Genomic DNA, 26,566 nt, shown 5'->3' with positions numbered 1-26,566 from the left:
GCCAATGTGCCTCTCAATCTTCCCATCCTTTCTTCTCTTAGTTTTAGAAGCGAGTAAACTGAATATTATTTATTAAGAAAATCTTAAGTTGCATTTTGGTTTTGACTCTCAATTTTCCTTTTCTGGTATCAGTGATTGAAGAAAGAATGAGGCATTTGGAATTTTTATATATACCAGATTTAATTTCTTTCTCTCTCTGTCTTCCTTCCTCCCTCCCTTCCTTCCTCCCTTCCTCCCTCCCTCCCTCCCTCCCTCCCTCCCTTCCTTCCTTCCTTCCTTCCTTCCTTCCTTCCTTCCTTCCTTCCTTCCTTCCTTCCTTCCTTCCTTCCTTCCTTCCTTCCTTCCTTCCTTCCTTCCTTCCTTCCTTCCTTCCTTCCTTCCTTCCTTCCTTCCTTCCTTCCTTCCAACTGAAACTACAATGGTATGGTAGAAGAAGCAATGAATTCCAATTTCAGCTTTGCCATCAAGCAATTTAGTAATTAAGCAATTTAGGTAAGAATGAGCAGACTTAGGCTCTTGTCTTAATTCTGCCACTAACTAGGATCATAAATTTGAACAGGTCATTACCTCTCTTTCAGCCTCAGTTTCCCCATCTGTAAAAATGGCAAAGCTACTAAATGATCTCAAAAGGCATTAATTATTGCTTCCTCATTTGTAAAATGGGGCTACTATAAAAGGATACCAAAGTCCCCTCTAGCTGTACATCGCTTTGATTTTGTGATTGATGGTCTAACAAGGTAGACAACGTATAAATATGTAAAGACAGTAAGCAAGGCAAGAATCATTCAGGCACTCAGTGGGTGCTAGGTACTGAGCTGGTGTCAGAGATACAGATACAAGCAGAAAGAAAGACAATTTCTTCTAATTAGGGAAGGCAGCACATAAAAGGGTACCTGAAAGCAGGCTTGTGGGGGGTGGGGCAGGGATACCGCTGACAAGGGATGGTGGCAAAATTAGTGGAGTCAGAAGCCCAGTTGGGAAAGAAGCATGACCAGTCTGGGCTTGTCCCCCAAGTGACCTTGGATTATGGAAGACAAATCAGATAGCTTTGTCTTCTGAAAAACATTCTGCATGAATCTTTATTTTGGGAGTAAGAATGGTTTTTAGGAAAACAGATTGCTTTGACTTACCTATGGAAGCAAATGTCCTTACACACACACACACACACACACACACACACACACACACACATACACACACACACACACACACACACACACACACACACACCCCAACACCAACTTTACATGGCTTTAATCAGTTTCTAAAAGTGGGCCTTTTTAGAAAATGATCTCTAGACTGTGGCTGTTAACTAAAATTCCCAAGGAGACATTCCTCCCTCTTAAATTGAATTTAGTGAAAACTTTCTAAACCCTTCCCCTCACACCCCCTTCCCTTCCAGCCCCAAAGTAGAAGTATGCCTGACATTTAAGGGAAAGCCTGATTTAGATAAGGTTGGAGAAGCTTCAAGATAACACGCTTTAGGCTTGCCATATCTTAAGTGTTATAACTGGGCAGTTTTCTCATAATCTTTTAAGTCCCTCTGACCCTTTCAACCTGTTAGTTTTATGAATGGTCTCTTTGTTTCCAAGGATTCAATTTTAGAGCTATAACTTAATCTCTTCTTTTGAATTTCTTAACTAATTTAAAGAAAGTTGACTATAAAAGATCAGACAATTGAATTTTATAAGTTAAAAATTATTACTGTTCCTGAGGATTGTAGCTGGCAAATTGTCCATGATGCCTTTCTGTTCCCTCATGGCCAATTGAGATAAAGGATGTCAAGTGTAAGCTAAATAAGGAAGAGGCCTTGGAAAGGTTAAATGAAGTGCAGAAAAACAGTCACTGAGATCTCCAGGAAGCTCTCATACATAAAAACGGTTATACTGGCAGATTTTAAAATTTTGAAGGAATTTTTCAGAAACAGCCAACATGAGAGTTCCCGTCTTTGAGGATTGCAAAGATGAAAGTGAAGGAGAGAAGAAATCTGGGGAAGAAGATGCAGAAGATGAAGAAGAAAAGGTGAGTACCACTTACTCATTTCCAAGAGTGCTCCATTAAAGAACTGTTTTGCATTTTACAAGTTGAGTGATGTTGGATTTATTCTCCCCTTCTCTCTCTCTCCTTTTTTTTTGGGGAGGGGTACAGGTATTCCTTAAACCTGTCATTGAAGACCTAAACATGGAGTTGGCTAGAAAATGTACCGAGCTAATTAGTGATGTGAGTAAATGAAGCATTTTATTGAATTTGTAGCCTGCATGGTATTATATCATAGTTTTAGAGCTTGCAATGACTTGGTGACTTTTGAGATCATTTATTTAGCTTTGCCATTTTTGCAGATGGGGAAACAGGCTGAAAGAGGGGTAAAGCCATGTTCAATGTTATGATCCTAGTTAGTGGCAGAATTAAGAACAGAGCCTGAGTCTGCTCATTCTTACCCAGTATGGTTTTCTTTCTCCATGCCATCCTACAATTCTGGATGAAATAATGCACATTGAGCTTTAGAGTACATTTCTTTTTAAGGAATAGGATTTGTTTCATAAGTACTGTATTATTTCTTTTGGGAGGAGTTTCAGCTAAGTGATGAAACTCCAGAGCCAAAATCGGAGGGGAAGCATTTTGTTCTGAAGTTTGTTCGGTGCTAGTTGGTGGCCCAGAAGGTTAATTCACCTCATGCTATAACATTTTCATTGTATTGTTTCACTGGAATTGCTGCAGAAAATCTAGAAGACACAGAGAAGGCATTGCTGACCCTCATTTACACAATACTAGAGAGTGTTGTTGCTGGAGCAGAGGGAAGATGGCACATTTCAAGTGCTTAAATGGGTGTTGCTTCACTTAGAACAGAAAGAGATGACAGCCCATTGTTTCATTTGTTTGGTTTGGCCAGGGTTTGGATTGATTTTTATTTTGCTTGCTTTCCTTTTGTTTTTAAAATGATGAAAAGCATCAGGGAATTCTCTGCTTTTTTGTTTCTTCTCAAAAGATCAAATATTATAAATTACTTAAGAAACAACTCTAGAAGGAGTTTATGTGTATGGTTTTGTACTGCTTTCTGGTATTTCAGAGAGACCACAAGAGTAATGGCCAATGTGGATGGGTGTTCTGAATTCCTCTTTATACTAGATTTGCCTTACTACCCAAAGCCTTGAAATTTAATATTTTTTTCTCATTATATTTCATACAGCCAGAAATACTATTAAAATTTTTAACTCAGAAACCCTGTAGCAAACTATATTGTGATTGAGATGGATATTAATCCTAAAACCATTGCAGTTTAATAATTGATTGTAATCTACTGATCTCCCTGATTTTGTCTTCTTCCTCTTTTATTTCATTTAATACCTTATGAAATGAGATATTTGTAAAGTGCTTATGTAGTAGGTGCTATGTAAATGTTAGCTATTATTATTAATATTAATTATCATTGCTAGAATAATTGTTCTAGTTCAGATGATGGAACCCTCTATTAAAAATTCTTCATGGTGCTCCATTGTAGAAGACCTTAAATGACCTTTCCAGTATCTATTTAGTCTACTTTTGTAATACAGAACATTATTTTACCATTTAGGTAGTAGGGCCCTTTAAGCCATGGAAAGCAAAAGTTGGTGCTTAATCTTGTCCCAGACCTCTTTCCTCCTAAATCTAAACAATAGTGAAATGTACTCTTGCATAGCTCAGCATCGCCCGTACCTCCAACGCAAATGGCTAAGAAAGCTTGCATTATAATTGCTTTAGATAATTACATTTATACCAGAGATCAGGACACCTGGTCTGGTTTGTGTGATCCCTGACCTGTAATGTTGGGGTGCTCGGGTGCTTGTGCTTATACTTGTGCCCCAAATGTCTCCCTAGTCCCAGAAACACTGTCTCTAACAACCATTCCCCAGCCCAAGGACACTGTGCCTAGCAGTATTCATGCACGGGCCTCAGCATGACCCTTATCTCTCTCCCTGGTACAGCTATACAGAGCTAGGCTGCTCAGGCCCCAGCCCTCAGATCATGTCTCTGGAAGCCTCCCAATTCCTCAATAAGTTCCTGTGTTGTGAGAAAGCTTTCCCTTGTTGCAGAGCATTCTCTCATCAAGACAGAGAGAGAGGGGTGTCCTTGACCAGCCCAAGGACTCTTCCTCCTGCCAGACTGTAAAGATCCATCCCCCTCCCTGCCCTGTACTTTCCCATCCATAGCCCCCAAAGACACCTACATCTTTGGATTACCTCATCAGTGTTCCTCGCATTTCTTTCCCATGCTCTTTTCTATATAAACCCTAGCTCGACCCCTGATGGGGGCTGCTTGATTTGGATGTGCATACCCCTTGCAGCCGCATGCTAATAAAGTCCACATCGTAAATCACGTCTGGGTCTCACTCGCTGATTTCTCGGTACAACACTTTGTGATACAGTAACTAGTTACTTATGCCCATTACTAGATTGTAGTCTACTTGAAGGAATGGCTACAACATCATTTTACCAAAATGGCCATAAAAACATAAACATTATCACTCTGAGTGAGAATTATTGTGTAGGCTACCCAATGTGTGGAAGTGGGGCCAAAGGATCATCACATAGGAGGACATGGTAGTCTTTCCCGACGGCAGCTTCAGGGTTTAAGTGTAGACATTCCAACATCCTAGTTTGTTGTAAGTTGTGATGCCATCCATGAATTAGTCTAAATCTTTGTGAAGGTATTTGTTTTTAGTCTGTCCACCTCCTAGAGTAATTACCTCCTTAACTTTACTTCCTGTCATATTAGGTAAGACTGCTAAGATTCAAGAGGAGGGGGATAGCCTAGGTAGGAGACCTGTAGTGGATTAGAAGTCCAAGGACTGGGTTTGAATCCCAACTCTTCTACCAAAAACCTGTGTAAACATGGCCAAGTAATTTCAGGACTGTGGGCCTTTGTTTCTTCTAAAAATAGTGGGTTTAGACTGAATGGTGAGATGGCTTTGTATGATCCAAAGAGCCCTGAGATCAACAACAGAAAAAGAGTTTCAGTCCTAGCTCTGTCCCATACTACCTGTGTGACCTTGGTCATACATTGCTCTAGAACTGTAAGGGACCTTTTATGTTATCTAGTTGTTATTTAGTCTTTTTAAGTCATGTCTGACTCTCCATAACCCCATTTGAGGTTTTCTTGGCAAAGATACTGCAGTGGTTTGACATTTCCTTCCCCAGCTCATTTGACAGATGAGGAAACTGAAGCAAACACAGTTAAGTGATTTATCCAGGGTCACACAGCTAGTAAGTGTTTGAGGTCAGGAAGGTGAGTCTTCTTGACTCCAGGCCTAGCACTCTATCCCCTGTGCCGCCTAGCTGCCCCAATATGTCATTTACTCCATTTTATAAATGAAGGAATTGAGTATTCAGTTTCCTCACCTCTAAAATGAAGGTGTGGAACAAGAAAAGGTCTGAAGTCCCTTTCAGCTCTAGACTTGTCATCTATGACCCCTTCTCACTCTAAACCTCATGATTCTGATTATCATATCACACAAATTCTGGCATCCTTGGATTTAATGAACAAAATATTGACCCTATCCATTCCTTTCATTATTTTCCAGATACTGATGATATTCCCTTAGCTTCTGGGTTTTCAGACTGAGCAGTCTTCATTTTCATTTTGCTTCTGGTATCATAAAGCCACCCTTTTTATCTCAGTCACTTTATTTGTCTTTCTCTAGATTCTGATAAGCTCTGTATCTTCTTTGAGGTTTGGTAAGAAGCAATGTAGAAGAAATTATTTGATTGAAGGAACGATCTTTAAAATCTTCCCAAATACCAGATAGTAGATATTATATATTAGATGAAAATCATTTGTTCATACATTTAATGAACTGTACATACTACCCCAGGTGTTGTTGCACCCATGCACTGTGCAAAAGTGTGGTTTTTTTGGCAGTCCCATTCCTAATGATGACTACCATTTTGTCAGGTTCTTTACCTGCAGAAGCAAATCTGGTTAATATCTTCAGGTTATTGTTGATAGTAATTCTCCAGTTACTTCCCTGAGTTGTAATAGTGCAAAAATCCATCTTGTTTTAAGTATGTTCTACATTATTTTAGAGCTCACCAACGTGGAAGCTCACTTTTCTGCTCACTCACATGTCTTTGCAAGCTCATCTTGTAGTTTATCTCTATCAGGCTGATATTTCAGAGCCTGTAAGACTTGAAAGGCAATTGTTAACTTGATAATTTCACTGTGTGTTCCTCCTTCTGCATCATTAATAAAATTGGTACTGAAAGCTGATCCTAAGACCAATTTAGGGTTCCCAAAGCTCATGGTTTGCCCTTCTCTGTGCCACTCATCACATTCTATCTTATACTATCATAATTTGTCTTTATCTTCTCTCCTTGAATAGATGCTTTGTTTTATGTGGAGAAATAGCATAGGATTGTAAACTATAATATTAGAAGGGCTCTTAGAGGTCATCTAGTCATTTTATGGAACAACTAGGTGGTGCAGTGGATAGAATGCCGGGCCTGGAGTCAGGAAGACTCTGGAGTTCAAATTTGGCCATAGACACTTACTAGCTGTGTGACTCCGGGCAAGTCACTTCATGCTGTTTGCCTCAGTTTCCTCATCTGTAAAATGAGCTAGAGAAGCTAGTGGCAAACTACTCCAGTGTCTTTGCCAAGAAAACCCCAAATGGGGTCACAAAGAGTCAGAAACAACTGAAAAATGACTGAACAAGAAGTCATTTTATAGATGAAGAATGAGAGGTCCAAAGAATGTTAAATTTGTTTCCCAGGGTCACACAAGTAGTGAGTTTTAGAGCTGGGCTTTAAAATTTATGTCTTCTGGTCCCAAATCTGATACATTTCCATGTACTGTGCTAGGATTGCATATGAATTCATATAGCCTCTATCATGCCTACCAGAGTGTCTTATCCAAAGTTAGCACTCAATACCTTTCTTTTTAAAAGAATGAATCACTTTAGATTAGATGGTTTCTTATGTCGCTTTAAACAAAGGTTTTCTGAATTACTGTGGGGTTCCATTAGTTAAAATACTCTTTCTTGATATGTGTCTCTGTTTATTATATTTGTCAGTTTCTAATCCTATAGGGTGGCTCAGTTTAAAAAATTAATGTGGAACTGAGTCAAAGTTTTTTTGAAAGTGAAAAAAAAATTACATTGTTCTTCCTTGATTCTTATTTACCTCAAGTAGATGCAAAAGATAGCTCATGCATGATTTTAACCTTACAGATATAATTTTGTCTTTGTCCCAGTAGAGCATGTTTAATGTTCCTTAAATATTCAGCCATCCTATCCTTTATTATAGAACTTCACCAATTTATCTGATATCCTCATTATTCTGAAGTTTCCAGCAGACATTCTGGAAGCCTTTTATGGATGAGAGTTCACAGGCAGAGACCATTTGCAACTATAAACTAACAGTTCTATCTTTGCTTTTCTTCAAAGTCCTCTGATGTGTTATACGTAGGATAGGAAGACATAAAGGAGCAGGAATCTGTATTGTTGGATTGGGTGATCATACTAATAAAATGATTGATCCATTAACTTATTCCATGGAATCCAAGTAATTGATTTACATATAGTTTATAAGTAAGGTCTTGAACATCCTGAACATCTTCTGGTATTCATGTTTATTATTTCTGGATTGTTTACTAACACTTAAAAAAAGGCAATAAAAAATTTCCAAGAACTTCTTCCATAAAGATTAGAACAAAAAATTAATTTAGTTTTGGTATTATTTTACATTCATCTGTGAACATTTTGAATGGCCATGTCAAATGGTCCCATTGATTATTCATTTGGTTTCCTTCTTTGGATGTATTTAAAAATCCTTTTCTCGTTACGTTTAGGGTTTCTTATAAGGTGCTTCTTATATTCTTCTTTGCCTACCTAATTTCTGCTCTGGGCTTGATCTCTGATGCTCTTTGAATTTTCTTGTTATTTATGTTTTATATATTTAATTTTTTTTCTCTGCATGATAATGTTTTATTTTTTAAAAAGGTGGTAGTGAATTATAGGTTCAAATGCCCTTTTCTGGGAAATATTAATTCCATTAGTTCAGTCAGTAACTAGTCAGCTCAATTAAAAAAATTCAATCAAATATCTTTTAGACCAAAATGACTAGTTATTCTTTATACTGATGATATCATAGGTCTAGGTTATTAAAAATGCAACATCTCACATGCCAATGCCCATTTCCTTTCCTTATAAGAGGAAAGAAAGTAAGCACGTTACTGCCGCTGCCGCTGCTGCTACTACCACTACTGCTACTACTGCTGCTGCTGCTGCTGCTACCACTACTGCTTACTGTGCCTGTAGAAATGAAATGTTCTCCTTGTTATACAAAGTATAAGTTTTCACTATTTTACCTTGGAAATAAAAGTTTGAACTTAGAGCCAAGGAAATTTCACTAATTCTGGCGCAAAAATAATACTAATGTCATGGGTAAACCATGTAAAAAATGGGAATTATTTCCTTGTCATTTTAATGGAAAAAAATTTGGTGGGAACCATAAAATTAGAAATACTTTTTTATAAGCCACTTTTTTCTTTTTAATTTATGAAAAAGTAAGCATTTACATAACATAGTAGAATAAAAAAAGGATGATTGCACTTGAAACTACATATCTATTATGTACAACTTGCTATTCCTTTTAAATATATAATAAAGTTATCATATGAGTTTCTTTTCTCCCCTCCCCACCATAGAGATGGCTGTCGTTAGACACATATATGTGTGTGTGCACTATATATACATACATATATATATATATACATATATATATATATATGTGTGTGTGAAAAATCATCCTATGCATACTTGTATTTTATCAGTTCTTTCTCTGGATGCAGATAGCATCTTCTTTCATAGGTCCTTTATAGTTAATTTGGGTATTTATAATAGCCAACATGACTGGAAATTTCAGGGATACCCATCAGCTGGGGAGTAGCTGAACAAGCTGTGGTATATGATAGTAATAGAATACTACTGTGCAGTAAGAAATGGTGAGCTTCTTGATTGTAGAAAAACATGAATAGACTTGCATGAAATAATGAGCAAAATGAGCAGAATCAAGAGAATGTTGATACAGTAACAGCAACATTGTTTCAAATAAACAGCTTTTAAAACATGGGGGAAAAGAGAGGGAAAGAAAGAAAGAGGAGAGGGAGAGAGCATGAGGGTGTGCATGAACCCTGTCTTTTCTGTTTGTCAGTTCAACAGAGAAAGAAGTTAAATATTTAACCCTTTTTCTAGTACTCATGTCCTGAACAAGTTACTTATGTCAGTGCTTATCAGGAGGCCTACACTCCTTAACTGCGTACAACACTACAGTGAAGAATGTGAAAGTGATGAGAAAAAGGTGGTGGTACGAGATTAAAAATAATGAGTCAAGCATTTGCCTCATCATTATCACAGGTCATTTTGCTGTCACTTAGTTATATAACGGGAACACTCACATTTTCTCTCTTTTTTGAACGTACCCAAGTAATATTGTTTATTATATCATCATCATTGCTTTGATTACTGAGTTAAATGGTTCCCCCAAATCCCAAATTTATATCTAATGTCTGAGGAGAAAGGGAGACATTTGTTTGACAAATACTTAAATTCTAGGCTTTTTCAAACAATAAAGGGGTAGGCTTAACATCTAAAACTTAAGATAGATGCCAATTGCTCATGGACTTAATTGTCTTTAGGAATCATTGCATAGTTGAGATGCCTGCTCTGACATGATTTGCTGTTACTCAGATTTGGCTACACTATTGGTTAATTCATGTCCCTGGAATAAAGCTGCATTAGACAAAAGGCCTTGCTAACGTGATTATTCCATGAATCAGGTCACAGTCTTATTCCCTAGCACCAGTCTTGTTGTATTTGGTGTGATGTTGCACAAAAATGTGTTATATTATCCCTTATTATGCTGACCATTAGAGAAAACAGATTTCTTATCTAAATACAACCGTTCCTTCATTCAGCTGCCCAAATGGCTTTCCTAATGTATATGTCACATCATTACTCTGCTTTAAAACTCTCACTGGTTCTCCATGATCAGATATAGTATACACTCCTTTGCCATTCAAAGCTCGCCAAAATCTGATTCCTACCTACCTTTCTAGTATTATTTTACACTTGTCCCTTCATGTACACTGGAATATTCTATCAACCCTGGACTATTTTATGTACCCTGATATTTTCCTCTCTTTTCCTGCTGCCATTGATATATAAGCCTTCTTCCATTCTAGGAAAGAATTCTTTGTCTCTCCTTCTCTGTGCCTTATGCATTGTTTTTATATGCCTTCAAGACTTGCCTTAGAACCTGATTCTTCCATGAAGCCTTCCCTGATCTTCCCTGTCCCCTAACTAGAAATAATCCCTCTCATCTTAGATGTTTTATAGCATTTTGTTTGGCTATGCACTTAATTATAGCTTAACTGGAAGGTTTTTTTTGTTTGTTTTGTTTTGTTTTTTTGGTACGTATCTCATTTACCTCTGCTAGATTGTAAATTCCTGGAGAACATGCCATTTGAAATCTTTCTAACCCCAAGTGAATGAGAGGCAAGCATAGTATAGTGAATAGAGAACTAGGCTTGGATCCAGGGAGATCTGAGTTCCAGGTCATCTTCTTAAACATATTGGTGGTGTGACTCTGGGAAAGTCACATAACTAATTGGTGCTTAAGACAGCTCTCTAAGAAGTAGTAAAGAAGCTGGGGACCTCCATTGACAGAAATTTTCTCATCAGGGAGTTCACTATATCATTGCAATCACAGAACCAGTTTATCTCTGTCATATTGTCATATTTCCTTGTGCCTAAGCAAATACTGGATGTTTAATCAATATTTAATTATGAAATTAATTTCTCTGTGTGTATGTATACGTATATGCATATACACAAACATCATAAGGGTTTTCTTATTGCTCTTCAGGACGACTTCCAGTTCCTAGGCATTAGTGTTCTTTTTAATTGTTTGCCATAAGGATTGTTGCATATTCGACCAGGACAGTGTAGTATACTACCTGGTGTTCTCAACTATAAAATGAAGAGTTTTCACTTGATTTCTCAGGTTTTTTTGTAGTTCTTGGTCATAGTAATTCCAGTCATCCTTATGCATGTGGCAGGGAGGGTGCTCTTTGGGAAATTAAAAAAAAGTTTCTTACCAGTTTTGTTAAAGAATATATGATAAAAAATGTGTTTTTTTCCTCTTTAAGGTCAAACATATTGCTTTCTTTCTTTTTTTAGATCCATTATAGAGGAGAGTATAAAAAGTCAAAAGGCAAATGTACATTTGTGCCTGACACCCCTCTGCTAAACCATGTAAAACATATAGGTGCTTTTATTTCTGAGGTAAGACAATGGACACTTTAAAAATGTTTTATGCCTATAAGCATGTAAGTTGAGTAATATACTTGGAAAAAATCAGATTAACTTTCTATTAAAGGCTTGTAATTTGTGTTAATATGTTAATATTAATTTGAATAGTACTTCTGAGATTTTATATTGAATTACTAAAGTAACTATGTTAGGACTCATTATTTATTAATTTACGTTTCCAAGTGCATTGTAATTACTGGTTTGTTGCTCTGTAGGACAATGTCAAAAGATAGATACGCTTCATACTGAATATGTGTTAAAAGCATTTAAATTTTTTAAATAATGAGTGTAGGATTAATGTAGTTGGCAAATATGCAGCTAATTTATTTTAATTATTAATTGTAAGATGCTCTGAGAAATAGTAATCATTGTTACCACTTTACAGTGATAATTGCATATTGTTACCTACTGGTAGAAATTGTCAGTGGACAATGAAAAAATATGCTAGACATATTTTTTTCCATTCTAATGATATTGATTTTTTTATTAAGGACTCATATATGCATCATGCTTCCTGAAGTGATGTATAAGAAATGTATACATTTGTTAGATCACAATCCATCCATGTCCTCTTACCAAATAATTCTTATAGGGTCATATATTTAGAACAGTAAAGAACTTTCAGGACCACCAAGATCAATCCCCTCATTTTCCAGATGAGGAAACTGAGGTTATCAGAGGTTAAGTGATTAGTCCAGAGTCACATAGCTAGTAGGTGTCTAAGGCAAGATTTGAACTTGAGTCTTCTTGACTCTAATTTGAGCATTCTAGCTACTGTGCTACCTAGTCCACCATAGAATCTACACAGTGAGCTTCAGGGATTCCTCTAGATCTTTTAGTATTTGTTGAATATAAATACAGCACTCAGGAGGTCCAACTATTTGGTTTGTTTGTTTCTTCTTTCTATTCTTGCTACATGATTAACACGCTTCCTTTTCCAGCCCTTAAAGACTTCCCTTGAGGATATCTCATGGCACTTCTTATACATAAGTCATGATTCATGATATTCTGTACCCTCCCCCAATGGTGTAAGTCAAATCCCAAAATGCTTATTCATTGTGCATGACTTTTAGCTGTGACCTCTCATCATTCTTTCTTCCAAAGGGGATCCATGGAACATGCTGAAGGTTATTGCAGAATCACTTCATATTTCAACCGTTCAGAGACTATAATGCTAAAGTTCACGGAATCACAGCATCAGAAGGGACTTTGGTGGCTATCCACTGGTCCCTCCCTGAAAAAGAATCCCCTCTCTGACAGATGGTATGCTCCATGTGGTCACCCTAAGTGAGAAGAATCACACTATATCCCAAAGCAGTTCATTCTTCATATACATAACTTCATTTGCATAACTCATTTTAAAGATAAGGAAACTGAGGCTTAGTGATATGACTTGCTTATGATTACACAAGGAGTAAGTAGAAGAACTGAAATTTGAACCCACGTCTTCTGATTCTATGTATTCTCAGAGAGACCACTAGAAGTAATAGTTGGAAGTGTAAAGAAGCAGATTTGGGCTTGATGTAAGAATGCATTTCCTAGCAGTAGGAGTTATGCATTTGAATAATGGACTGCTTTAGGAGGTAGTGTGATTTTTCTCATTTGGGATGACCACATGCTGGGTGTGAACTTTAGCATCATAGTCCCTGAAGGGCTGAAGTATGATGTGATTCTGTGATGGTCTTCAACATGTTTGGTGGATCCTCTTTGAAAAAAAAATTGATGAGGAACCATGGATAAAATGAATGAGCATTTTTGGATTTTTGATCTGCAACCTTGGAGGAGAGTGTAACATATTACTGGCATCATTGGGGAAGGGGGAGGATCCACATCAGTGAGATCCACTGAAGTATAAATTTGTTTTTGAGCCTTGAATTTTGCCTTTTTTTTTTAACCTTTGTAGAAGAGTCTGTAGAAAATGTGACCATGCAAATTAGAAGATGCCCAAGACCTAGACAAGAAATGGGACAGCAATTTGAAAGGAAATCCACTTAAGCTTGCAATACGTACCATATCTGCAAAAATTCTGCCCTTTCCTGACTCTTTCCATTTAGTTTTCAGGTTTCTCTGAATTCTTTTTTTTTTTTTGTGAAAAAGAATTTTAAAACTTTTTTGTTAAATGACTTTAAATATTGTTAATTGGAAGATTGCTCATGATTAGTTCAAGAATCTTAGGAAAGGTTAGGGTGGGGGAAAGGTGGAAATGGAGGACAATGCAGATTTTCTAGCAAAGGTGATTTCACAGACATGGGGGACTCCTGAATGAGGGGACTCTCTCTATCAGTGCACATTGGCACTTCTCTGCATATTGGAGTCTCGCAGGATTGCATAAGCACTGAAATGAGAAGTTACATGATTTGCCCAAGGTCACTTAGCCTATACGTATCAGAGCCTGGACTTGAACTCCAGTCTTCTTTCCTCTTTTCTCTGAGGCTAGCTCTCCATCTGCTGTGCAATGCTGCCCCTAACAGATTTTTGTAAGGTGATAAAAATGTTAGCAGATCGATAGAGTCCATTCATTTATTATGAGAATGTTGGGTGCTATGAAGGATATGAAAATGGCCTGTGTAAAGACCTGCATAATATTATAACTTAGCAATATGGGATTTTTACTCAAATCCATTATTATTTACATAGGCTAACTCTGGTGATCTGTTGGATTTCTACAGGACACAGAACAGATGGATTAGCCACACGGCTCTTTGTGAATGCTCCCTTATTTCCTTTCTTAACAAGCTCATTAAATGGTTTTAAGTATTGAATGTCAATGTGAATGAGCTTGAAAAAAGCACATCCATCAATTTTGGTACATTTTATATGATCCCTTCAGATCAATAAAAATTTAACTGTCTTTAACTTTTTTTTTCCAAATGTGATGTAAGTCAATTCAACAAATATTTATTGAACCCAACAAGTAACAATTATGAACTGGTTGAATGGCCAATACAGTAAACTATAGTGACTAGATTGATTTTCCACTTGTAGATATCAGAAGTTGAAGTAGAAAAAGGATATAAATGTTTTCGGGACAGTTTCAAACTCTGAGGGAAAAGGACAAAATATAGTTGATATATATGTATATATACATACACACATATACACATACATACACACATGTATACTTACATGCACACACACACACACACACACACACACACACACACACACACACACACACACACACAGGCTTTGGCATAAAATTTCCTACTTAAATCTGCAAACCCTTGCAGGCAGCCTATGCTCTTTGGGTACTGTGCTGGAGATGTAGAGACAAAAATGTTATTGTTCTTGTCCTCAAGAAGTTTACAGTTCAATGGTGGGGAAATGATATGTGCTGAAATATAGGGCCAGAAGGGGTTGGGGGTGGGGGAGGCAGGACATGCTAAGTTTAAAAGAGAGTTCCAAGAAAAGTACTATGAGAAATTCGAGGAAAGAAAGATTCATTTTAATTGGGAAAGGGGATGGTAATTGCGGAATTAAGCTGTGAAGAAAAAGGAAGAAAAATAGGCAGAAATGGGCCCGTTTTATTCCAAGTATGCAGGACTGCATGAGCAAAGACACGGACATAGATGGAAGGAGACAGGAGAAGAAAAGGATAGGGGTTGTCTAGTTTCTCTGGAGCATAGTATGGAAAGGAATGAAATTCCTTCAGTCATTAAGCACCAGTTGTGTGCAGGGTTCTGTGCTAGGGGCTGTGGGACCTACAAAGTTTAGATAAAACACAATTCCTGCCCACAGGGACATTGTCTAATAGAGGGGTAAAATACCAATACAGATAATGGATGCACACTATTACATGATGTCATAAAATAGAAAGCTATGTTTATGCCTTAGGATGAAAATGACTACTCATAAGAGAAGGCTTCAGGGAGGAGGTGGCATTTTGATCTCCAAAAAAAATTTTGGCTCCCAAATATCCCCTGTGCTGATTCACCTCTCTGCCTTTGCCCACATTTTTCAATGTACCTGGGATAACTTCTCTCCCTTTCCCTGTTGAAATTCTACCCACTAGTTGCCCTAAGGAGGGCTCAGCCAGCCCAGGTTGGAAATGAAATGGGTCCAAGCTTCTGTGCCAGTCAGCCCTGGGATTAGGCCCATGGTTGGTCAGCCTGGGTAAGAGAGGGAGGACCAGTCTTTTTCCCCCCTTAATTTGTTTTATGTAATTTAACATGACAGAAAGGAAACTGCTTTAATTTGTATCACCATCCTAGAACAGACAGTTGTAAATGTGGGTCTGGGGCTTGGATTGAAGTTAGGTACAGAGAATTAAATTTGGGAGTCACTGGCTTTGAGGTGAATTTAGGGGATGGAATGTATAAAAGATGAGGACACAGTGCCTGCCTTGGAGAATGCATATATAGTAGGAGCTTAATAAATGCAAGTTAATTAAAAAAAAACTGGACCAAATTTTAAAAAAAATTATTTTATTTTTGATTTATGGAGTAAAACAAGCATTTTCATAAAATAATATGATAAAAAAAGATAATTGCATACGAAACTGCAAATCTTTCATGTACAACTTGCTATTCCTTTTAAATATTAAATTAAATTAAATTAAAATTTAAATATTAAATAAATTTAAAAAATTATCGTGTAATCAGCTGAGTATTAAGGATAGTAAGGAGACAGAAGGAAAAGTCAGAGAGATAGGAGAACCCGGGGAATAATGTGTCACGGAAGCCAAGGGAAGGTAGATCATTGAGAAAGGCAGTTTAGTCAACTGTCATTTGCCGACAGAGTAAGGAATAGTATTAGAACCCAGAATATTTTGTTTTTAGGAAATCATTCAAAACTAAGAAGTGGAATTTGAATATTGTGAATAGCTGAGGATTGAGTGTATAGTGAAAAATGGAGGTAGTGAATATAGACCTCAGTAGAATCTTAATATTAACATCTAACATTTATATAGCTCTTTGAGGTTTAGATATATTGCTTTAAATATATTATCTCACTTGATTCCCCATTGTCTTTGTAAGGTAGGTTCTACTCCATTTCACAACTGAGGAAACTGAGTTTGGGCAATGACTTGCCCAAATTTCTGAGTCAGAATTCAAAAATCATATCTTCATGATTCCAAGTCTAGCACTTTATATGCTATATCAGTCTCGCTGCTGTTAATAAATATTTGTTGATTAGTACTTCCTCATCTGTAATGCAACTGTTTTGCCATGTACTTTTTCAGTGAATGGATTTTGTTATTGTGATAAGTGATTATTTTAAAAGAAATTTGTAAAATCTGGATTGCTTCTTTCTTCTGAATCATTTTGCTGTGGAGTAGAAAATGGGAGTAGACAATCTGTTGGGTTTATATTTTACCTGCTCTTGCCAAGAGGAAGTTATGTGAGTGGGTGTCATTCTGCCTTGGTAGACTCAAACACTGAATGTGGAGAATTAACAGCATTTTTTAAAAGCTGTGGATAGAAGAAAGTTAATCATTAGTTGTTATATCAGTTAGTTCTCCTGGTCTTTGTATTTAGGTCTTCTCTAGTGAATTTTAATAGCTCACTTTCTCAAAAATTCATATGTCCCATTTCTCTGATGTTTGTTTCACCACTATCCAAAATGTACAAACGTCTTTAAATCTGCAGATACGTAGATAATTTTGCTTTTTGAAACTTGCAGAGAATTAATGGAAATAGCTATATTTTTACTTCCTTGCTTGCTTCATTCAAAGCTATCTCCACAGTCTCTTGAATTCAATTATCATCCATCTTTTAATACCTTGCCTAAAAGTTTCAGTATCTAAAAGTCTTGAAAGTATTTCTTTTAAAATTTTTGATCTTCACTTAAATTCCAGTAGAATGGCTCTTTTAATCCTCTTTCTATATTTATGGCAGAAGACAAAAATGTTATTTTTTTCTTCTGTTTTGCCAGGCAAAGTACAAAGGCACCATCAAGGCAGACCTTTCCAATTCATTGTATAAGCAGATGCCAGCCACGATTGACAGTGTATTTGCAAGAGAAGTTTCACAGCTTCAGAGTAAGGTAAAATTTTCCAAAACTGTTCTTTGATCATGGGAATCAAAAGACATAATCTAATAAAAATGAATTATTATACATGATAATTGTTTACAATAAGTAAATAGAATTTTTTATAAAAACAGGGGCATCCAAAGTTGAATGACAGTCAAGACTCAATGGTGTGTGTATTGTATCTATTTAAAAAAATAAAATATATACATAATTATTTCAGGTAGAGGACAATTGGTTTTTTTTAATCACAAAATTCATTCAGTGATGCTTTATGGTCATATGACACATTGAAGTCCAATTCATATAAATTTCCTTAAAGGTAACTTGTAGAAATTACTTTGTTAAATGTAACTTGCTATGTAAGTATCAGTGATATCATTGTCATCATCATCATCATCATCAATCATCATTGTTGTAGTCGATGTCATCATTGTCATCAGTCATCATCATTGTTGTCATTGTCTTTGACATTATCATCTTGGCTTTTTTTTTTTTGACAAGGAACCCCGAAGTATAAAAACTTAGCCAAATATATAATGGTTAGTGCCACAATTCCAATTCAGTGCTCTTTTAATCTGATCAATATTTACTGAATTTCTTAGTTCTGTGTCTCAGAAAATTCCCATTGAGACCTTTTCAAACTACAGTATTAGGGCATTGCAAAAGTCAGGTAAAACTCGACATTTTGGAAGCTGAAAATGATTGATACTTTTGTGCTACCACTACCTCTAGCAGCTCTCTAACCCATGCCCTCCCACCATCTCCAAGCTCCTTCATTCTCAAGAAAAGGATGGTATCCTTAGCTATCTATTGTGAACTGTCCTTAAAAGGTATGAATCTCTTATTTCATAATACCATGTTTCTGGAGAGAAATACTCCACACTACTAATCCTACTGATATTTTACAACCAAATACTCAGAATCATAGAATTTCCACCTCTTTGGATTGTCCTATTACACTCTTGACTCACACTGAACTTATAGTCAGCTAAAACCTTTTGATACTTTTCAAACAAAGTGCTATATAACCATGGGTCTATCTTATACTTAGGAAGTTGATATCTTGAGCTTACACTCTACACTTTACATTTGTTCCTAATAAATTTCATGCTATCAGCTTCAGCTCCATTCACCAACTTGTCAGAATCTTTTTGGATCATGACTCAATCATCTATTACGTTAGCAATTCCTCCCAGCTTCATGGCATCTACCTACTTTATAATCATGCTGTTTGTGCTTTTATCCAGTGCTCTGATAAGAATGTGAAATCACCCAAGGCCAGTGGCAGATTCCTGGAGTGTTCCACAACAGACTCAGTGCTATGTTGGCATCGAAGCATTAACTGCTATTTTCTTTTTAGCAGTTGCCACTTATCATGAATGGTTGGGATTGTAGTCAAGACAAATCATGAAGAATGAGCCAAGAAGCTGCTAGAATGAATGGAAAGCTACTTTTTGAGCCTACATTTAACTAGTTCCAGATCCATTCAATTGTCCCATTGGTTACCTACACAGCAGGGCATAATGGATAAGAGATCTGGACCTGAAACCGGGAAGATCTGAGGTCAAGCCCTTGCTCTGTTATCCTAGCCAAGTCACTTAAACTCTCCATGCCCTAGACAACTCTCTCAGGTTATAAATTGCAGAAAAGGTGTCACCTTGCATTGGTAGCATGCATTTCCTTACCTGGGATTTTCCTGTACCAGTGAAATTACAGGTCTAGCTGTTATTCCAATCATACTGCCCATGTTTCTCTATCTTTTCCACAAGTATACTCCAGTATTCCAATAAATCCACAACTGGTCCATCATTGGTGTGGGCACTCCCTCATTGGTACAGATCACTAGTGAAACTGAAATTCTGGGCATTACCTGTTCATTTTCCCTTCCTTCTTCATCTCTCTCATTTAATTCTTCTGTTTCTCCACTGTTTTGAACTTTATCATATGCAAATTATTATGGTTTATGGTTCAATGTGGAGTAAAAGGGTCATGTATCTATGAAATGAATATGTGGATACGATCAAGAGTTCTGAATCTGTTTTTGATCTTCTCTTTTCCAGGTCAAATCATCAGAGTTCCTTTCATCTTTTCTCTAATCCTTTTGATCATCTCTGTGACCCTTTACCTTTCAGTGATGGGCTTTCTTCCTGTTCATAGGTTCACAACCTTTTCAAGAGTTCCTAACCCTTCCTTGGAGATGGGTCTGTTTTCAAGACCCCTAGATGACACATTTACCTGACTTTCCCTCCTCCAGCCTTGACACCAACAAACATAGTTTAAAATCTATGTGGACAGAACATTCTTTCCTTCGTTTCACCCCCAATGTTTTTTTTCCTTTCTTTTCTTTTTCTTTTTTTTTTTTTGGCAGGGAATGCCTGGCTTGTTTCATAGAACTTTGAAAACAGATAATTCTTTTTAAATGTTGAGCCTTGATATCATTTCCAGAACATCTTTTAGTACTTAGTAATTATAAAATCCAGCCTCTACTTAAGTCAGCAGTAAAGAAATCTCAGATACAGCCCGTGAAGCTAAAAATATATAAGATTGAGGTTCTGTATCCTTGACCATGACTAACACACACTTTATTTTTACTGCTAACATCTGGTCATCAATCCACTTGCTGATATAGGCTACTTTATAAAGCAGATGATTATATGTTGCCCTTCATGTAGATGACAAGAAACAATTAAGCAATAATTACAAAATAGAAGCAAATCCTTATTTTGTTACTTTTCAACCAAGGTAGCATTTTCAGATCTTTAAATGCTATTTTGGAATTAAGGGGTTTTTCTCCACTTTGTGAAGACTCTGTGTGTGTGTGTGTGTGTGTGTGTGTGTGTGTTCATTTGTGTGAGGGTGAGGGAGAGGTGGGGTGTCAGTTTGATTAATGAGTCAACAACCTTCAAAAATTATGATTTGTGTTTGCATTAATGAATATTGTTTTGCATATTTATGTTTGTGTTTATGTATGTGTGTGTATATAAATGTATTTGTGTATGTATATACATACATTCATTTATTTAATTTTTTGTGGGGAGATGTGGAAGTGGTATGGACTTGTGGCATTCATTGGCATAGGGAAATCCCATAGTGGAAACTTCCTCCACTATTATAGCCATCTTGTATTTTACTTAAAGTCTTATGGAGTTGCCTATAACACAGAGAATAACTTGACTTGTCCCTCCTTACACAGCTAGTGTGTGTCAGAGGTAGCATTGAGCCCTTTTCTTCTTAGCTCTGAAACTTACCTTCTCTCTGTTATTCCATTTGTTCGTGATATGGCATTGGGAAAAATAACTAGGCTGAGTCACATAATTTACTTAGTTCTGTCATGTCTGACTCTTCATGACCCCATTTGGGGTTTTCTTGGCAAAGATACCGGAGTGGTTTGTCATTTACTTCTTCAGTTCATTTTACAGATGGGGAAACTGAGGCAAACAGGGGTAAGTGACTTGCCCAGGGTCACACAGCTAGTAAGTGTCTGAAGCCAGCTTTGACCTCATGAAGATGGCTCTTCCTGATTCCAGGCCCAGCACTCTATCTATTGTGCTGTTTAGCTGCCCCGCAATGTACATACTTTTGATAATTACTTTTTTGTGTCTCAATTTTCTGATTTATAAAATGATGATTCAAATAACTTTTCCTATGAACAGGAGACTAAGGAAGAACATTGATTAATCAACAGTTTCTGTAAAAGATAAGTCAGTTAATACATACAGTATTATATGTACCTTGTATCAGAAGTTCGGAGGATTTTGGACTAACTCGGGAGTTCCAGAAAAAGCTAACAAACTTTTCTTCTGAAGTAGAACTAAATGCTACCTGAATGGTAGTTAAAAAAACACCTCCCAAACAACTTAGTTCATGCCATAGACTATATTGATGTAGAAAAGAAAACCAAGTTAATGTTTCGTTATAGAAAATCCTCTGTAGATATTTACATAGCTTGTGTGTATAATTTTATACAAAAAGGAAGAGAATAAGCATTTATATAGTGCCTACTGTGTGCCAGGCACTGTGCTAAGTGCTTTTTACAAATATTATCTCATTTGACCAAAAATAATGATATAATCCTTGGAAGAGTCCTTTAGTAACTATTCCATTAAATTTTTATTTTTAAAAAACCTATGTCTTTGTTGTTCCATGCCAATACAATATGTTATATTCAGCCACTTTCAAGGTATTTTAATGTGATATATGAAATGATTGCTTTGGTCACAAACAGACTTAAGAATACTTTAGCTATCTTTAATGTGAAGTTGGACTCAGTAGTATGTGGAACTTAAATAATTAACATTTTTTTCAATGAATTGGATGAAGACATAAAAAGAATGCTTATCAAATTGAAAAATACCCTGAGCTAGGTAGGCCAGATAGCTAACACCTGAAGGACTAGAGTCATGATCCAGAAAGCCCCCTTAATTCTTAATTCAAATATTGGATGTCCATTTACTGGGCCTATTGTGGGGATATTGAGGGAGGACATGTGCGTTGAACTGTCTGGCCTCTGAAGCCCTTTCCTTCTGAAATTCTGTGATTTGATGTTTGCTTTATGAGTAATCCGTGTAGAAAATCATGCAGCTTCTTTTATTTTTTTATCTTTTATTTTTATTTTTTTACTTTTAGTCAATTGGGGTTAAGTGACTTGCCCAGGGTCACACAGCCAGTCAGTGTCAGGGTTTGGTCTGAGGTCGGATTTGAACTCAGGTCCTCCTGACATCAGGGCCGGTGCTCTGTCCACTGCGCCACCTCACTGCCCCCGTGTAGCTTCTTTTAAACTGTTATCTTTTAAGTGTAGTATGTTTGATTGATTGTATTCTGTGATGTTCACTAAAATCATGAACTGTGCTTTTAAAAATACTTATAAAATAATGAAAATGGTAACTGAACTCATCATCTAACATAGTAATTTGTCATCTAACAAAAAATAAACAATGGGGGCAGCTAGGTGGCATAGTGAATAGAGCACCGGCACTGGAGTTAGGAGGACCTGAGTTCAAATCTGTCCTCAGACACATGATACTTACTAGCTGTGTGACCCTAGGCAAGTCATTTAACCCTGATTGCCTCGTTCCAAAAAAGAAAGAGAGAAAGAAACAAGTATAGATTCTTTAGTTCAGCTAGCTATCATGTTTGAGTTGCTGGATAAGGGAGTATTTTTCCAAGAGCTATTTATCCATCCTTCCTTCCTTCCTTCCTTCCTTCCTTCCTTCCTTCCTTCCTTCCTTCCTTCCTTCCTTCCTTCCTTCCTTCCTTCCTTCCTTCCTTCCTTCCTTCCTTCCTTCCTTCCTTCCTTCCTTCCTTCCTTCCTCCTCCCTCCCTCCTCCCTCCCTCCCTCCCTCCCTCCCTCCTTCCCTCTCCTTGTTTACTTCTTTACTTCTTTACTTCTTTTTTAAAGGTCTCCAGGTTGCTAGAGAAAATGCCAGGTAGCACTTCTTTATGGCTAATCCAATTTTACATCATTACAATGTGCAAGCCTACTTTTTCTTGTTCTAGTCTCTATATTAGCTATTTTTCCTCCAGTAATTCTTATCATTTTATTTTCTATTACTACTACTACTACTACTTACTACTACTACTACTACTACTACTACTACTACTACTACTACTACTACTACTACTACTACTACTACTGCTACTACTACTACTACTAATATATTCTAACCTTTATGGGAGGCTGATTAGAGAGCTGACCTGAGAGTCTGGGAGAGCTCTTTTCAAGTCTACTGTGATACATACTGGCTGAGGATCCTATGAAAGTCTTTTAACTTCTCAGCATTCTATAGCCCACTTTTTACCTAAGACTATTAAGTTGCATTGGTATAGTGAATTTTTCATCTGGAAGTTACCTATATCAATAAAATCCCAGGTCAAGTCCAAAACAGTACACATTTATATAGAGCTTTAAGATTTGTAAAGTGCTTTTTATATGTATCCTAGATCTTTTATCTTCTGTTAATAGATCCATTTTCCTTTTCTTTAATGATCTTGGTTGTTCTCTTTAAAAACTTAATAATTTCTACTTTCATGGGTTATTGTTCTTTTTTATTACTAAGAATTAATTATTTTAAGCTACATATTATAATGATTTTTTCCAAGGAAACTTGTAGACTTTAACAAAAATTTGTGTGAACAATTTTATGCTGATTAGTTATACAGTGTCAAAATGAAATGTGTGTAAATATTCTAGAAATTATATTTTCTGCATAGACATCATGAAAAATGATGCAAAACTCAGAATTTTTTTCACCTCTTAGTTCTGGTATGATAAATAAAATTTGACTTTTCTTCTTGGGATAACCAGATGCAAATAGGTCTTATGGTTATGATTAGGTCAGTCATCTTTTCCTATCTTTATAGGGCAAATCTTGTATTTCCAACTGCTTTGGTTGAAAACTAAACCTTGAGTGTCTGCCATTTTGAAAAAGTTCTAATCCCTTAGGAATGGCTCCTGTTCTTAAATGGCTATTCCAGTTTTATCCAGTTCCTTCATATAGACATAGCCTATGTCTGCTTAGCTTAGGTTGGAAGATTAGAGCTGAGTGCTAGGAACTGAATTTGAGATTTATGTATCAAAAATCCTGCAATATATGCCTAACCACAGTCCTGTAAGAGCAATGACTACTCAGCCTCTAAGGTCCCATACCAAACTGAGAAAATTAAAACAGAATGTTTTTTCATTCACTTTGGCCAAGTCAATACTGCTTTACTGGTTGAAACCAAAGTAGTATAAACATTTCAAATATATAAGCAAAAATTCAGAATTTAGATGATGAAATGGAGTCATAAAATTGGGAGTCTAAGATCATTTGTTCAAACTCCCTTATTTTATAGGCAAGGAAACTTACGTCCAGAGAGATTAGAGGCAGTGCTGGGACTAGAATCTGAATCTTCTTATTCTTCATACGTTATACTATGCTAGTAAAAACAAAACCAAAAAACCCAAAGAATATTTTTAAAGTTCTTTAAATGTTAAGCATTCAGGAATGAAAACACTTAGCACCTCAAAGACATGAAGAATGAGTACTAGTACTATAATCTTGCTTTGAGTTCTTATTCATGGTTTGGATATATACTATGTTTGGTTATGAATAGTTTTGGGGAAAAATTGGCTCTGTTAGCTGGTTGGTTTTGTGTGTGATGTTCTACAAGTAATAGTAGACAATAAAAGAAAACTTTCCCCAAGAGGAAGACAAAAAAAGAAAGAATAAGCAGATAGGTGTGACCTCCAACCAGTGGTGGGATTGAGAATCCAGAGACCAAACAAAGGCATTCAAACTAGAGGTTAGGGAGTCCTTCAAAAACAGTCATGGATTGCTCCAAAGTGCATTGGAAGAGGGGTCTGACCCTATGGCAGCCTCCAGTGACATCGTTTGAGATTAAAGCATGGATGCTGGAAGCTTATGTGATTTTTCTAGTGTAAGGAATTCTCAGTGTGAGTACTGCTTCCAAAAATGCAGATCTCAACCATTCTCTTAGACAGTGAATACGTTATAGATTGTGGCACATAAAGGTTGAGGGACCTGCTCAGAGTTATATAGCTACTAAGTATGAGAGGTGGAATTTATACCCAGGTCTTCTTGATTCCAAACCTACCACTCTATTCATTCATCCTCAATGCTTCTATTTAGTACTGTATTAAAATGGTATTTCATCAGCAAATATTTATTAAGCATCAACTATATATGTGTTTTATATATGCACAGTTGGTGTTTTAACATAGTTATACATGGTTGGTATTGTGTAGTATATATACATATATAATATAAATATCTATATCTCAATATATTTCTATAGCTGTCTCTCTTTGTGGGACACAAAGATAAATGAAATGCGATCCTTGACCTTAACCAGAAAATGACATTCCATTTCCTTTCCATTCTAAAGTCTTGGAATTGCAAGTTTTGCTAATATCTTGCCAAAGTGAAGTTTAAAAATTCAAAAAAAATAGTTATTAACTTTGAGGAGTTTCCTGATAAGTCTGGGTAGTATAAAACTGATCCAATATATTTAGATTCCTGACTCATCCAGCTTGACTCTACAGTTAGCAATAGTTTCTTCATTTTCTTCTGGCTTGTAGACATGAATTCATTTTATATAAGTTAAAAAAACCCCAAATAATAAACAAACAGATAAGAAATAATGAGAACAATAATAATAAGGCATTTTAGATTCAAGGGATGGAAGCAGGAAGTATCATATATCACTCAAGCAGTATGAATGTATCTGTGGGTCTTTGTCATTGTTATACTGTTAATCTAAATATTTTATATGACTTTTTCTGGGACTTTGTTCCAAATAAGGCATGCTGCAGAGTCTTCAACATATGATTTGTCTAGTCCAGTAGTATGTCAAAATCTTACTATGGTGCTTCATGGCAGCACGGAAATGAACCTTGGTTCTTGAAGGCCAATGCCAATTCAGCACAAGTTCCAGGAGGTCCTTCCACACTGGAAAGCCTTTGAATACAGCTCCAGCAATCGGTTATGTAAACTCCTCTCCCCAAAGTGCTAACAGTTTCTTAACTGTCACATCTAATATCCCTTTTCGCCATCCGCATCCTTCTTGACCTCCCTGTGGCCTTTGCCACTTTTGATCTCCAACTTCTTCTCCTTTATTCTCTCTCCTCTCTAGGTTCTTGTGACACACCTTTCTCTTGGTTCTCCTATGGTCTGTTTGATCTCTTTTCAGTCAGCTGTGCTGGATATTCATTTGGGTCACACCTGCTAAATAACCCACCCAGTAGGTGTCCCACTGGATTCCAGTTCTAGACATACTCAAACAGATCCTATCTGACATAAGACACCATGGGGCGTTTTATGCAAGAATGTGTTGCCCTTGACTACGTCAACTTCAATTTTTGACCTTCATTCAAATTCTTCTTTAGTATTGGTTGTTTCGCCTTGGGATTGGACACTTTGATCTGCCCTGCTGTTTTTCCTTACCCTGATTTTTCATGCCTCCTATCCTGACGAGAGCATTTATGATACTGGGACTCCTTCCTCTTTGGCTATTTGTTGCTGTATTCATAATCATAAAATCATGTTTCATCTGGTCACAGATTTTGAGCTAGAAAGGAAATTTTTGTTTCAATAAGTAAAATGATCCATTATTTTCTATTTTCTTTCATAATTATGTCCTGTTGTACAAATTTATTGAAAATGTATGTTCTCTATCCCTTATTTTCTCATCACGGTATCATTTCTTATTGTAAGCAATTTATTATAACATTTCACAGTAAAATGTGAT

General features: G+C 36.5%; 1 protein-coding gene across 1 annotated transcript in view; it reads left to right on the top strand.

The window, feature by feature from the left end:
* Nucleotides 1–1,813: 1,813 nt before the first annotated feature.
* The window catches only part of NEBL (nebulette), a 148,999-nt gene continuing 124,246 nt past the window's right edge, over nucleotides 1,814–26,566 (top strand). The window contains 4 exon segments of the mRNA XM_020966871.2: nucleotides 1,814–2,022; nucleotides 2,149–2,220; nucleotides 11,213–11,317; nucleotides 17,219–17,329. Of these exon segments, the coding sequence (XP_020822530.1) occupies nucleotides 1,933–2,022; nucleotides 2,149–2,220; nucleotides 11,213–11,317; nucleotides 17,219–17,329 (378 nt within the window). The 5' untranslated portion in view covers nucleotides 1,814–1,932.

The sequence above is a fragment of the Phascolarctos cinereus genome, unplaced genomic scaffold, assembly GCF_003287225.1.
Source record: "Phascolarctos cinereus isolate Bilbo 61053 unplaced genomic scaffold, phaCin_HiC Scaffold_1;HRSCAF=81, whole genome shotgun sequence".
In the NCBI taxonomy this organism is placed as follows: Eukaryota; Metazoa; Chordata; class Mammalia; order Diprotodontia; family Phascolarctidae; genus Phascolarctos; species Phascolarctos cinereus.
This window is presented reverse-complemented; position numbering and strand designations above follow the sequence as displayed.